The 15,893-nt window shown below is 38.8% G+C and overlaps 1 protein-coding gene across 21 annotated transcripts in view; it reads right to left on the reverse strand.

Annotated features, from left to right (window-relative positions):
- Positions 1-1,099: 1,099 nt before the first annotated feature.
- NEB (nebulin) overlaps positions 1,100-15,893 on the reverse strand; it is a 171,601-nt gene continuing 156,807 nt past the window's right edge. For 9 of the 21 annotated variants that reach the window (XM_069732915.1, XM_069732914.1, XM_069732929.1 and 6 more), the window contains 12 exons: positions 14,007-14,099; positions 9,199-9,291; positions 8,704-8,796; positions 7,880-7,972; positions 6,204-6,296; positions 5,613-5,720; positions 4,505-4,685; positions 4,186-4,278; positions 3,753-3,884; positions 3,628-3,663; positions 3,385-3,491; positions 1,102-1,809 (listed from right to left, as the gene is read on the reverse strand). In XM_069732915.1, the coding sequence (XP_069589016.1) occupies positions 1,636-1,809; positions 3,385-3,491; positions 3,628-3,663; positions 3,753-3,884; positions 4,186-4,278; positions 4,505-4,685; positions 5,613-5,720; positions 6,204-6,296; positions 7,880-7,972; positions 8,704-8,796; positions 9,199-9,291; positions 14,007-14,099 (1,296 nt within the window). In that variant the 3' untranslated portion in view covers positions 1,102-1,635. Of the gene's footprint in view, positions 1,810-3,384; positions 3,492-3,627; positions 3,664-3,752; positions 3,885-4,185; positions 4,279-4,504; positions 4,686-5,612; positions 5,721-6,203; positions 6,297-7,879; positions 7,973-8,703; positions 8,797-9,198; positions 9,292-14,006; positions 14,100-15,893 lie in introns of all 21 variants that reach the window. The other 12 variants (XM_069732927.1, XM_069732925.1, XM_069732926.1 and 9 more) reach the window with 7 other exon arrangements.

Raw genomic sequence — 15,893 nt, forward strand, 5'->3', positions numbered from 1 at the left:
AATTCCTAGGTGCAAAGCTAGGCAAATTTCTTATCGTTTATTAAAAAATTTCTTATTTCGCTGCCACAGTCTGTAAGTCCTTTTATTTAAAACCGCACTCCAGCTGTTTGTTTTTTTTTTTCGTTGTTGGTTTTTTTTATGCTGAAGTGCTTTGCATTTAAGGTCCCTCCTGCTGTCTTCCCTTTTTATCGCTGTCTGTCTCCCTGCCATATCGCTCCAGTGTTTCATGCAGAAGGCGGAGGTCACTCTTCAATGTAAGTTTATGAGAACCTTGTTCTGGCTCTCATAGACTTGCCTTGAGAGCCTGTGACGTAGCTTCCGACTTCCGGCCAGTCAGAATTTGCAGTCAGAAGATGGCACAGTGAAACTGAGAAAAGGTGAAGACACAGGAAACTGGGATCAGGGACCTTATTTTAGAAGCACCACTCCAATGCTGCACACAAAAAAAAATCAATCATTGGAGTGGTGCTATAATGATTTGCAAACATGTTACAAATCCGTCAGCTGCTCTTTACTCCCTCTTCCTGTCTGTGTTATTGATATTAAGAGCGAAGGGGTTATACATGGACCCATCTTGGAGTGAGGCGACAATATCGTGAAGTGCACAGAGACAATGAAGGTGGAATGTGACATAGTGGAGCGGTAGAGCAAATTCATTGAAAACTCCGGCACTTATTGATCAAGCAGTTTTCTGGCAAAAAAATTAGCGCCAGTCCCAGCCAGCTCTACTAACTTTTTTTTTTTTTAAATAGGGTGTAAATTGGACAATGCATGACCAAGCTTTCCCAACAATTTCATCTTAATTTACACCACAAATGTTGCGTAAATCACGGCTGAAGTGTAATCAAGCTTTAGCGGATGCTCAAAAGTTGAAAGATGTATCCAATTCATTAATTAATGGATCACTGGGGAAAAAAATGGGCCAAATTCATTAAGATGTCCAATACACCAATCTTAGTAGCAAGTCTAAAGAGTATCTACTCTGATCCTGATTTATTAAATCAAAAGGTGAAGCACATTAGATATTTTTAAGGCCACGGCAGTAAATAAATATAGACATGGTACGTACTGCAGAATATAGACGCTTATAGACATGGTGCGTACTGCAGAAACCCCAGCTTTATTTTTCACTAATGTACAGGGAGCACAAGTTGTTGACCCTAGAACATAATCATTTGCATGCAGCGTTCACAAGCAGAGGAGGGAGAGGCTCGTCCGTTTTGTTATATCCTAGGGTGATTCTCTAAATAAATGTAAAATGGTGGATTTTTTTTTTATTTTTCTCCGCCAAGAGGTACACTATACGTCTGTGACCAGTAAGAAACACTGAACATTAAAAAATAGCAGGTAAACTGCACATGGCACAGTCCAAGTCTATCACAACATATGTGAGCATTGAGTGAATCGGTAAACGGTCTAAGTCTGAAATTAGTCAGTTGATGTTACATAAAAAAAAAAAAATCTAGAATTATCCTATAAAGTACAAGTCAAGTGTTAGGAAGTTGTCGTGTGAGATGTTATAGTTTGTAATAGTTTATATAGATGATTAAAATAAAATGGCTACAGCTCCTTTTATGAGATGACTGTTGGATGAGTCGTATCCGTCAGGACAGAAGCGGCCCGTTCAGTGGTGCATTAAATGGCTTCCACGTAATTAGCTGGAAGCATGCCAGTCTTGCCAGTTCTCTGGACTGTCCCGTACATCCAGCCTTCGTCTATGGTCTGGACGTTTACGATAGTATCGCCATCCTTGAAGGACACTTCATCATCATCTGTGGCCCTGTAGTCATACATGGCTCTGAAGGTTTTCTGAAAAATGAAATAGAGTTGTCGTTACAACACGTCCTAATTCAGGCAGGGTCCACATCACAATATGGGGCTTTTTCTTGGGGTGGGTGGGAGCAGGTTATCATATGTTGTAAATGTTAGGCCAAGTTCACACATTCAGTATTTGTAAGCTAAAGCCAGGACTAGGTAAAAAAAAATACTGAAGTGGTGACTAGTTTCTATTATACTTTTCTTCTGATTGTTCCTCTCCTGGTTTTGGCTTACAAATACTGATGCAAAATACTGACCAAATACTGAGTGTCACTTTAGGATGAAGAAGGATTAATGTCTTCTGGTCTGGCAGATCTCACAGTGTGAGTATGTTCACACAACCATGTTTTTGATCCAAGTGCAGTCTGTTAAAAAAAAACTGACCACGAAAATGGCGCTTAGATCAAGCACTATTCAATTGGGCTGATCAGATGGCAGTTTTTTCATACTGACCGAATGTCCACATGAAAAAAAAAATGGCAGCATCAACTATTCTCTTCTGTATTTCGGATGAGAATCTCTTCTATAGGTGCTCAAAAGGAATTGGATCCCATACAAATCATCCATATAGCATACATTGCAATTCTTACCATAGGAAACTTTCATGTTAATTTTATTGTACGTATATGAAAAATATATAAAAACAAAACTACGGATTAGAATGCCAGAGAAAAATCATCTTTTTTCAAGATTTTGCTGGTTTTCTGTGGAAACACAGTAGTAAAGATCCATCAGATAGGTTCTAGTTGGGTACCTGTAATCTCATCTAATGCACTGCTCTCAGATCACAAGAAACCAGCAAAATTTAGAATTTAGGTGTCAGAGTTGGCAGAGAAAAAAAAAACATTATTTAGGAAGGATATGATACCATTTTTGGAATCACTATTCTTGTGACAAGACTCTATTCAATTATGTCTCTTGGTTTTTTTAGTGTCTTGTTTCTTTCCGGAGCAAGTGAGCGTAAAGGATGTATCTGTCTTGGAAAGAGTTTAAGGGGTGTGATTATCTCTGAAATAGTCACGCCTCTTAGACTATCACTGAAAGAGTAAAGGATGTCCCTATTTCTGAAATAGTCACGCCTCTTAGACTATCACTGAAAGAGTAAAGGATGTCCCCATTTCTGAAAGAGACTCTGCCCTTAGACTATCACTGAAAGAGTCTAAAAAGTGTGTCTGTGTGAAAGAGTCTACAGGATATCCCTATTTCTGAAAGTCTAAGGTGAGTGACTATGAAAGAGTCTAAGGGGCGTGACTCTCTATGAAAGAGTCTAAAGGGTCTGCTTATTTCCGAAGGAGTCTATTGGGGGTTACTATCTATGAAAGGGTCAAAGAGGAGTGACTATGAATGAGTCACGATCCTTGGACTATCTCAGAAATATGCACGCCGTCTTTTATACGATTTCAGAAAGTGTCTAAAGTGCGTAATTTCCTCAGGTGGGTTTGGGAATCTAGTGCAGGTTTTTGAGATCGAATCTGTGAATCTATAACACTTTTTTTGTCTAAGGTGGAATTATCCCTTTAATGAATCAATGTAGCCATATGTAAAAAGATATAACGAGATACTTACTCCAGTAGTGGATGGATGTGATGGGACAGATGAAGCTGTGGTTAGCTGAGTGGCCACAGAAGAAGACCTCTGCTGGGGAAGCTCAGTAGTTTTGGCTTGCTTGTAACCTACAATGAAACATGACATTTTTGAGAGTATGGACTCTCCCAGCATTCGGTGTGAGCTGTAAGTGCTTCTACAAGCAGTTATGTATTGCCAGACACTATGGAGCTCGCTCGTTTGCCTTGTGAAGCCTTTTCTTACCTTGAATAAACAGTATTTGTGAACTTTCTTTGTGGCCTATAGGTATTATGGAACAATGACATGATAAGTACCCATGAAGGGCTCTACCAGTATAGTGTTAGCTTGCGTATTAATGGTCATCATACCTGTTACGGTGGTTGTAAAGAGACCGCCATTGCTATAATAGGCAGCTTCGGAAAGTTCAGATTTCTCATCTCCTGCACTCAAGCTCAAGGCACTGGCAGAACGAGAGTGTTCACGGCTGCGGCGGGCTTGAACTGCAGATTAAAAATTTGTGTTAATTAGTGGTGTACAAACGAGAATGGGCACCATAGCTTAAATTAACATGGGAGCTTCAGTTTTGCCAAATCAGACATAATTTTTCCCTTTCATGGCCTTTCCATGACAATTAAACTATTTCACCAGCACCTTGAATGAAGTGTGCTGAGCAGGTTCTTCCCAAGCATCATTATCGCTGCATGTTTTCTTCATTCTATGTGTTCTTGGTGATATTCTATATTCCAAAAGATGATGTACATCCAAATAAAATATACATTTAATAAGTATCAGACAACGCACCAGAAAGCATGTGTAGACTTCTTGACTGGATGTTGTCTTCTGCAGGGTCATAGTCAAAAACGGAACCAGGATTTGTACGCCAGACTCTGAGATCTATGACAAGAAACATATAGAAGGTTAAAAGCTAGATAAACTTTCTCTAGAGCTCGATATTCTCAACCCGATTGGACGTTATTAGGGAATTGCCATTTATTCTGCGTCCATAGCATAAAATTGTTCGGCCTTGAACAATGCAACCATAAGTCCACATTTTCCTATTTCAATTCGTTCATTTTCCTAATGGGCCTCCAGTTGGACACCATGATAGTTCCTCCATCACCTGTCACATCCTGATCCTGTTCACTCCTCTTTCTTTCAATCTCCACGACCTTCCTTTGGATTCCTCGGTAGTTGATGTCGCTAAAGTCAATGGTATTCTTCTTGACTCTCTCGGTTATGGGGTCAGTGACCACTGGGGTGAAGCTTCCCTTCTGCTTCTCAAAGTCCTCATGGTATCTCACCTAGAAAGTAATAAATATATTGTGTTTAAGTTTTGGTTTTACAGTGTGTGATGAGCTTTTATGAGTATGTTCTCATCGAGTTTTTGGAGACTAAAATCTGGTAAGTTTTTCAACAGGATTCAACTTCATGAAAAACTGCATTTTGTTTTTGGAGGCTTTTTTTCTTTTTAAGAGGTTTTTAGAAGCAAGTTTTTTTTTCTTTCATACGGTGTCTTGCAGCTTTTTGATATTATCAAGTTTGGATCTGATGAAGAAGGAACATGTCACATCTTTTCTTTCCCCATGATGAGGTTTTCGAGGCCTCGTTGGAGAAAACATTCAAAGAACTTGTCTTAAGTGCGCCAGATTAATAGGAAGAGGAAAAGCTAATTGCCATGGGGTACAAAAGCAAGAACGTTTGCGATCATTTGATTGCCATGGTCAGTTCAGTCTAAAAAAGGGTTGACTAATGAGACAACTTCTTTAAGAGTGTTGACGTTAAAGTGTCTTTTCTCCACCTTCCTATAGAAAAAAAGAAAACTTGACCTCAAACTTTCTCCCTGCTGTCTATAAAGATATTGGCAAGTTCTCCAGAATCTAAGAAAACCTGTTATTGTTATAAAGAGCAGGACTTATGCTGTGTTCCCTATCGCTTGTATAGACAAAGTAGGAAACTTGTGGGAGAACCTAGAGAAAGTTCACACCCCCGAAGAACTTATCTCTTTCTTGTATATCCAAACAACTGTGAGTTTCTTTTTAAAAATAATGTAATATATTCTCAACCTTGTTTAAGAGGATTTATGACACTGATGTCTGAACTGCTGTGCTGCAAATACCCGATATATCCTATGCCTGGGAGAGGTGCTGTTTCAAGAGAAATGACTTGTATATGACAGGACTTTCATTGCAAATAAGGCAGTAAAACAGGACTTCGTAATAATACGTTACCGCTGAAATATGACGTTGAGTTTCCCGGACACGTCTCATTTCAGGAGTATCCATGACGTAAGCGGCTCTACCCTGTATCTGTTTGCGGAAGCTGTCAGAATACAGAACCTGAGGGTAAAAAGACATACAGTCAGAGGATTGCGGAGGCTGTCGGGTCATGGGAAGGTTATTACGGTTGGTAGTAAATGGAAACTAGAAGCAGACAGTGAGTTGTTTGAGTCTTTCTAGGTATGAGACACTGAAAACAGATTTCTTACCTAATCTTCGGAAAACAACCTCGGACTAAATTGAAACATTTCCAAAAACAAAGTTGAACTTGTTACTTGTTTTTAGTATTTCTTCATCACAAATGACTAATTCTTTCCAGTTAGGTCTGGTCTAATATAATCTCGATCCTTTAGTGCAGGATGTTCTGGATTAGAAATTGTAGTCATTTTATTTGGTGGATCACACAAGATATTCTTAGGGGTTCGCCTGGTTATCAACATTATTGGGGTTGATCGCTGTTATAATTTAGTGCATAGTCAGAAATGTAAACCTGGGGATCGTGTTATAGAAGGGTCACTGCACAGATGGAACATATTGTAATACCGAGCTAATATTTTCTTGGTTGCGTTTAACCCTCTCCATCTCTGGAGTCACCGTCGCCGGTGTAGATTTTCCCAAGTTTTCTTTGTATGCCACCTACAGCGTATAAAGAAGCATCCAAGTATCACTATAACGAGTATACACAACTCTAAAGATGTAACACTGCAAGGAGGAGGTTTTAAGGAAATAATATGGTTATGCTTAAAGCAAATTTCGGCACATTAGTCGGAAGCTTTTAAAATCATAAACCCCCAAAATACTCATTTGGCCTCAGTTGTTAAGACTGACTGGATGAGTAACGTGCGAATCTATAGAACATTTTCTTGTCCCATCCATAGTCACAATAGATTAATACGTAGATTTTGATTCTATGAGGCTTTTATTTTTCCACCGGGAGTGCGGGGTTTGCCAGGACTGTCCTGATTTTTTTTGGATACAATCCCGCAAAAATTGGGGACTGTCCTGAGTTTAGAAATTATTTAACTGTCCACTAATTGGAAGGGTTCATCCAGTTTGGATGCAGGACTTAAACGATGTGTAAGGGGAAATTTTGTTTTCTTGAATAGCTGTATTTTAAAATAAAAATATTTTTTTTTATATTGGGTTTCAATACAAAAAACTTTCGCTGTTTGGTTTTTAAGGCGGCTGTTTCTGTGTTTATCGCTGGCTCCAGAATGAGATTAACTAAGAAACCCTCAGTAAGCTCATTTTGATGGGGAGGTTGTAACTCTTGTCTGTCTTGCTGAACACGGTTCATGTGATTCATGATCACAAACCACATCAAAGGAGAGCTGAACTTTCATGTGGTCATAAATCAGCTGGGGGGGGGGAACTTAGTAAAAGAGTAAAGGTACCGTCACACTCAGCGACGCTGCAGCGATATAGACAATGAGCCGATCGCTGGAGCGTCGCTGTTTAGGTCGCTGTAGAGACGTCAAACACAGCAACTCCAGAACGATGCAGGAGCGATCCAGTGACGTAACGGCGACTCACTTCTCGTTCTCGCTGGTTGTTCGCTCCATGTAAAAAAGTTACTGGCATTGTTGCTTTTGATGTCAAACACGACGATGCACGCCGACCTGACGACCAAATAAAGTTCTGGACTTCTAGCTCCGACCAGCGATGGCACAGCGGGATCCAGATCGCTGCTGCGGGTCAAACACAACGAGATCGCTATCCAGGACGTTGCAACGTCACAGATCGTTGTCGTTCTCGTTGTAAAGTTGCTGAGTGTGGCGGTACCTTTAGAAACTCTTCATCAGATATCGCTCACTGAGGATTCTTAGTTAATCCATTTTGCAGCCAGCAATAGCGCGAAACAGAGACCATAGAAAGCAAACCATGCAAAAATGTTATGGAAACCCATATTCTAAATTAATTTTTAGTAACATTTAACTAACAAAAAAGGTCTTCAAAGGACTAAGTATATTTTAGCACAAGAATACAAAGCAGTTCTACCGATTAGATCAGGACCTGGCGTCAATATGTTAGAACAATGGGTACTGTTATGACTTGTCTGTATTATTATATAGCGGAATTACAAAAATAATTCATACGGGAATAGGATTACTGTAGCGTCACAAGTTATGGGTGGAGTTTTGTTACTTGGCGGGGATCACGTTTATAAAACGTTGCTTGGGGAAAGCGGATAAATTGTAGCATATTGTCCAGGTCGATACCATGCTAATGTTTTCTTGATTGCGTCTGACCCTCTCCATCTCGGGAGTGACAGGTGTTGGGGTTCCTTGCCCCAAGTTTTCTTTGTATAAAACCTACAGATTATAAAGGCAGTCAGCATTAGCCATAACGACCTGATACCCTATAGAACATGAGTCTTGATGTACACACTCTTTTCTCTATTGATTGTTTTAAGACATAATCAGCCTGAGACCGGATTCCCGTAATATGGCGATAGCACCCGGAGAGGCTATGCTCAACCGGACTATGTATGGCTGGTACTTCAGGGCAGATGAATATATATATATATCAAGGGGTGATCCCATAGGGGGCATTATAGTACAGGATATGACAGCAACATCCGATCGATGCCGGTCCTACATCTATCTTGAAGACAAAGGTGCATGCTCTTATGTAATGGGAGTGGAGGCAGTCCAAGACCGGCTCTCTCAATTCATTTTTATGGAAGCGTCAAGAACTGCTGATATGCCATAAATGTCCCAGATGGAACAACCACTATAATAGGTTTTAAAAAAGGGGAAATCAGATAATAAATTAATATAATACAAAATTGCTGAAGAAGAAATTGGTTAAAGTGGAAGAGAAGGATCATACGGGAAATATATTAGAAGATGAATGACACGAATGAATTTGGGGTACAGAGGGAATAAAGAGGGAACTCAGAACCCAAGAGGTAGGAGAATAGGAATTTAGGGAGGAAGATGTGAGATTTTTGTGATGATAATGGATGAGGATTGTTTAGAAGGGTCCTAAGATTAAGGATTTTGTAATGGGATCTATTTTTTTTTTTTTAGTTTATAAATACCGAGCTGATATTTTCTTGATTGCGTTTTACTCGCTCCATCTCAGGAGTCATAGGGACTGGAGTTGCTATTCCCAAATTTTCTTTGTATGCAACCTAAAAAGGTACAAGATGGTACCCCCCCCAAAAGTATTATAAATTATAAGAAAAAAGTAAAAATAACGAAAATTTAGACATTTGAACACTGATTGACAAGTTCCAAGTCAGTCAGCGCTTAAATTCGGCAATTGATTAGTATGATAATATACTGAGAAAGTTAAAAAAAATTTAAAAATTGAAATAGTTAAAACATTTTAAATATTGAAATATTTTTTTTTTAACAAAAAAAAGTTAATAAAATTATTCTAAAGTTTGAGTGTAAATGTTAACGGACACTAAAAAAAATAATATCAGTTTAGACACTCAAATAAAAAGAAATATCCAGTATTGGTTATAATGTAATTGGTTTAGAAACTTTTTGTTAGGAGGGTTGAAACCAATTCCCATGTTGGATAGTACCATGCTAATGTTTTCTTGGTTGCGTTTGACACGCTCCATCTCAGGAGTCACAGGAGTGGGGATTCCTTGACCCAAGCTTTCCTTGTATAACACCTGGAGACACAAAAGAGCGCCCAAGATAGCACCGATAACAAAATCTAATATTCGCTAGATTCAACAAAGATTAAAAGATATATATATACTGTATATATGCTCTAATGTAAAAAAAAGTATCAAACTTAAAAATTACTACTTTTTTAAAAATATTTTGCCTATATAAGGGTAAATGAGGTGATATGGGTCAAAATCCTAAAACTTTTTTTATCCTAATTTTCTAGAACTTGGATATCCTTAGTATGAGAAGTGGTGAAGACAAAGAGTACAGTACTCATATATAAGATACTAGTATTTATCACTTTTTCAGCTTGAAAAACGAGATCTGTTTGACTTTTTGGGCAATACATCTAATTTTTAAACATAATGGCCAAAATCATTGGGAACAATACTTTGGAGGCATTGAATGACTGTCATTGTAGGAGGGGACTGGGATTAATATTTCCTGCCAACCACATCTCTCACTAAATAACATTTATTTTAATCTTTAAGATTGTCACTTTTTATGAATTTGGACTGTAAGCCTATATAACCTGAGGAAATAGAAATGGTTTGTTTAAAAATGTCATAAAACTTGAAAAGGTGTATTTGTAACTAGTCCCTATGTGAACTTTGGAGATGTTGGATTTAATAAAGCAGCTCAGGGGAGTGGCCACATCTGGCTCCACCCCTGAGCAGCCAATTAAGCCTACATTTGAAAAGGAACCAGAGTCCTGTTGCCTGAACCACACATAGCATGGATCAGACTCCGACTTCATTATTGCAACCATATATATGTTTTAATCTGAAGAGATAACATACACATACTATGAAAAGCGCACCTGGGACTATGCATCTTGAATGCCTGGTCTGTGTCAGGTCCTTGGTGGCTTCTCCTTGCCCTGCTCTCCTGGACTGACCAGTCTCCCATTATGTGCGAGTATAGAGAGAGCTGTACTCTAGGAGAGCGGGACAAGAAGAAGCCGCCAGGGACCTAACCCCGACTACTCATCTGTGACGGATAATCCCCGGATGGCTATCAAAGTAGGTTTCCTCTGAAATGTCTCAGTGTTACAGAGTAAAACATCCATGTCTGCAATAACGTGGTACAAGCTGCACAAATCTCCGGCCAGTAATATTGGACGCTTTAAACACTTTAGTGCTGGTATTCAGCTACAATCTATTATATCATCAAATATTGTATTCTGTCCTCATATTCTGCAATAACAAATAGATGAACCAGAACCATTGTGTCAATGGCTGTACTGCACATTTACTCCTATTAAATACATTATGAATAGTATGTATATGTGGGGGAATCTTCATATACCTTTATATATTTTTAACTTATTCATGACATGACTTTCAAGAATCCAATCATGTAACATTGTAGCCAGTAATTAATCTAAAAAAAAATCTTCAAACTCTTAAATACTTACCGACTGAGTAAAAGAAAATAAAACAAAAATAGCAAGATGAGGAATCTTCTATTATCTATCTATCTCTCTATTATCTATCCATTATCTATCATCTATCTATTATCTATCTATATCTCTAATCTCTATATATCTATCATCTATATCTATCATCTATTATCTATCATCTCTTTCTCTCTCTCATCGATTATCTATGTATCATCTAATATCTATTATCCATCTATCTAGAAATTAAAAAAATGGAGGCAGCACACCGTTTTAAGTGAAAAAAGAGGAGCTTCTGTTTAATAGCCCATCATGATGACGAAAAAGCTTGAAAAAGGTTCTCACTAATGAACCGAAATCTTGCCATGATGGGCTATTAAACAGAAGCTCCTCTTTTTTCACTTTGAACGGTGTGCTGCCTCCATTTTTTGAATTTCTACATAAGGTTTTGTCTTTACCTGGGGAGCTCTGCACCCAACTTGTAATGTTTAGTGCTGCGCTTACTGTTTTGATGTATCTATCATCTATCTATCTATTATCTATCTTCTGTCTATCAATTATCCATCTAACAAATGTGGAAAACAATATCACTTATGGGTTATAGCACACGATAACCGACTAAAAGCAATAAACAAAGACAGAAAGCAAACAGACAAAACTCCCCGTGGATTCACGTCAGTGGAACCCCCTGACCCAGAAACAGATACTCCCCCCCACCACTATAGTACCGCACCAGCAGCACAGTCTATCCTGCAATGAGTTAAGTGCCAATATCTCTAACTTACCAATGGTATGACTGACACAGCTAAACGCGGGTCCGCACTTAGCTGTGTCAGTCATACCATTGGTAAGTTAGAGATATTGGCACTTAACTCATTGCAGGATAGACTGTGCTGCTGGTGCGGTACTATAGTGGTGGGGGGAGTATCTGTTTCTGGGTCAGGGGGTTCCACTGACGTGAATCCACGGGGAGTTTTGTCTGTTTGCTTTCTGTCTTTGTTTATTGCTTTTAGTCGGTTATCGTGTGCTATAACCCATAAGTGATATTGTTTTCCACATTTGCTAGCGCGGCATCTATCTGTTTGTTTTTTGGTTTATATTGTTACACAGGGGGGCACTACCCTGACTGATGCCAGCAGCTGCAATATCACTAGGCAGTTTCTCTGGGTGAGCGCCAGTGTTTATAATATAGTAATTATCCATCTATTATCTATCTATATATTATCTATCAATTATCTATCTATTATCTATCATCTATCTATATCTACAGGTCCTTCTCAAAAAATTAGCATATAGTGTTAAATTTCATTATTTACCATAATGTAATGATTACAATTAAACTTTCATATATTATAGATTCATTATCCACCAACTGAAATTTGTCAGGTCTTTTATTGTTTTAATACTGATGATTTTGGCATACAACTCCTGATAACCCAAAAAACCTGTCTCAATAAATTAGCATATCAAGAAAAGGTTCTCTAAACGACCTATTACCCTAATCTTCTGAATCAACTAATTAACTCTAAATACATGCAAAAGATACCTGAGGCTTTTATAAACTCCCTGCCTGGTTCATTACTCAAAACCCCCATCATGGGTAAGACTAGCGACCTGACAGATGTCAAGAAGGCCATCATTGACACCCTCAAGCAAGAGGGTAAGACCCAGAAAGAAATTTCTCAACAAATAGGCTGTTCCCAGAGTGCTGTATCAAGGCACCTCAATGGTAAGTCTGTTGGAAGGAAACAATGTGGCAGAAAACGCTGTACAACGAGAAGAGGAGACCGGACCCTGAGGAAGATTGTGGAGAAGGACCGATTCCAGACCTTGGGGAACCTGAGGAAGCAGTGGACTGAGTCTGGTGTGGAAACATCCAGAGCCACCGTGCACAGGCGTGTGCAGGAAATGGGCTACAGGTGCCGAAATGGGCTACAGAGAAGCAGCACTGGACTGTTGCTAAGTGGTCCCAAGTACTTTTTTCTGATGAAAGCAAATTTTGCATGTCATTCGGAAATCAAGGTGCCAGAGTCTGGAGGAAGACTGGGGAGAAGGAAATGCCAAAATGCCTGAAGTCCAGTGTCAAGTACCCACAGTCAGTGATGGTGTGGGGTGCCATGTCAGCTGCTGGTGTTGGTCCACTGTGTTTCATCAAGGGCAGGGTCAATGCAGCTAGCTATCAGGAGATTTTGGAGCACTTCATGCTTCCATCGGCTGAAATGCTTTATGGAGATGAAGATTTCATTTTTCAGCACGACCTGGCACCTGCTCACAGTGCCAAAACCACTGGTAAATGGTTTACTGACCATGGTATTACTGTGCTCAATTGGCCTGCCAACTCTCCTGACCTGAACCCCATAGAGAATCTGTGGGATATTGTGAAGAGAAAGTTGAGAGACGCAAGACCCAACACTCTGGATGAGCTTAAGGCCGCTATTGAAGCATCCTGGGCCTCCATAACATCTCAGCAGTGTCACAGGCTGATTGCCTCCATGCCACGCCGCATTGAAGCAGTCATTTCTGCCAAAGGATTCCCGACCAAGTATTGAGTGCATAACTGAACATTATTATTTGTTGTTTTTTTGTTTGTTATTAAAAAACACTTATTTGATTGGATGGGTGAAATATGCTAATTTATTGAGACAGGTTTTTTGGGTTATCAGGAGTTGTATGCCAAAATCATCAGTATTAAAACAATAAAAGACCTGACATATTTCAGTTGGTGGATAATGAATCTATAATATATGAAAGTTTAATTGTAATCATTACATTATGGTAAATAATGAAATTTAACACTATATGCTAATTTTTTGAGAAGGACCTGTATATATTATCTATCTACATCTATCTATATATTATCTATCCATATCTATTATTTATTAACTATTTATCTATATATTATCTCTCATCTATCTATATATTATCTATCTCATATCTATCTATCTCTATCTATCTATATCTGTCCAACTTTGTGATTTTGAAGATCTCATATACAATGTCAAGACAACAGTAAGTATTAATGTCATCAGTTATAAAACACGGTTATGGAACATGTAGAAATAAGGAAGAAATGAAAACAGTAAGTTGCTGCTTAGTTAGTTGTTCCATTAATATAGTGTTAAAAGTCAAGAAGGTTTAATAATCCCTTTTCCTCGTTCGCATTCTGAACACGGGGTCAGGCGTGTCTTTTGATTAATACTGAGGGGTATGAGAGATGCTGACATTAGGTGGGAAGTGAAGGGCCGTTTAGTATAAGGATAAGAGACGTGGTCAAACACAAAGACGGAGGAAGGAAAACTCATGATCAGCCACTACCGAGCTGATGTTCTTCTGCGTCTCCTTTACTCGTTTCACTTCTGGCAGATCAGGGATCGGCGTTCCTGTCCCAATACTTTCCTTGTACTTAATCTATAAGATTACACATAATGGAGAAACAAAAAACAAAACGATGGACATTTAGCACATTGGACAGTCCCATACATGACTGCATGTATGATCGTACACATATCTCATACGAGACCACCGGAAATATGAAGATCTATAAACCAGGAGTATTCCGTAACCATTATATTCGTGTCTATCATGTACATTAAAATGTATAATTTTGGGATGTGACAACCGCTCTGAGCACATTTATAATACAGAACTTTTGCATTAACATTTTTGAGATCTTAAATTTGGCAGAAAATGTTACATGAAAAGTAATAACTATTATGTCAAAAATAATGATACAGATTACAATGGATGGTTATATTTAAAGATGCAATTAGACAAAGATACTCGTTATTTGTAATACATTTCTTAATAATTGCATTGATGTTACATATATTGTTATAGTAATGAAATGTGTCATATAGTTATCCTAGTGTTTTATGTAGTGATGTGATAATTTCTTAGCAAAGTTACGGTATTATTTATAATACAGGTATAGTAATGTTATGTGCTAAATAATAAAGATGATAATGTATATAAAATGATTGTGCTATTATATATAATTAAGATGTTCTATGTATATACCGTATAATATAGTTGGGGTCATGCTATTTATAATGAAGAAATAATGTTGTATATGATATAGGGGGAAACATATCTCCCTGTGGATACTGTCAAGACTGACAAGTGGGCAAAGACCTCAAAACAAGTGTCTGCCAATGGAGTTTCTGGTTTAGTTTCTTATCCTAAGTCATAAAGTAAGGCTTAATAAAAGGTAGATATTGATTTTTGGATTAATACTTCTATTAGATGTCGATAGAGTTCCTGTCCTTTTTCTCTCTGAAGAGGCTGTTTGCATATTTAATTTACCAGAGGAGCATTGCATGACCTATAAGTCTCCTTACTCCGGCTGGGTAGACACACTCCTCAAGTAGAAAGATTCCCCCTTAAACTCAGTCAGAGGCCTCTCACCCATCCAAATTAAATCTCCTGCTTTGCACTGATAACACATGTCTGAAAATGGAGTATCTGGCTTGGCTTCTTATCCTAAGCCATGTGGCAAGGCTTGTTCAAGAAGACCTTTCACCAAATTTTTCATATTGAGCTGGCTACACCATGTAATTATGGGTGCAGAGCGAAATAAAACTGTTCTACCAGGCTGCTCAAGGTCAACAACGCTGCTTTTCATCAGTTCTGCTCTGGCGAGTGCCAATGTCATGCTAATTGACAGCCGGCTCCCTGCAGTTAAGCAGCGGGAAGCCAACTGTCAATCAGCATGACTTCAGTAGTTAGGCCTCATCGACAGAGCAGAGTAAAGTAGAAGCCGCTACTCTGAAGATGTGACATCAGCGGAAGCCGCTGAATTACCGGCAGGAGCGGACTGTGACCACTCTGTGCCGACAGAGATCGGCGCTGCACACAACGGCCAGGTAGTTAGCTGCTACCTGTCTGTCAGTACTTAGGCCAATAGTGAAAAGATAAAATAAAAAATAGTCGTGAGTCCACGCGGGTGTTATCAGATACTTTCCAGTGGGGGTGTTCGCTTCTCCCTGTCTGAGTTGCTATCTGATAACACCCACTTGGACTTAACACAAGGTAACTCATTAGGTGCCAAATACTTTAACTGCTAATAACTCCACAACTCAGAGACTAAACAGAAGAAAAAAAATGTTTTACAGTATTCCGTTCTTCTGCAGCCACTGTTACATCATGTGTCCAGTTCAACATGAAAAATGTGGTGAAAGGTCCTGTTTAAAGGGTCGATATTGA

Source organism: Ranitomeya imitator, chromosome 7, assembly GCF_032444005.1.
Source record: "Ranitomeya imitator isolate aRanImi1 chromosome 7, aRanImi1.pri, whole genome shotgun sequence".
Taxonomy (NCBI): Eukaryota; Metazoa; Chordata; class Amphibia; order Anura; family Dendrobatidae; genus Ranitomeya; species Ranitomeya imitator.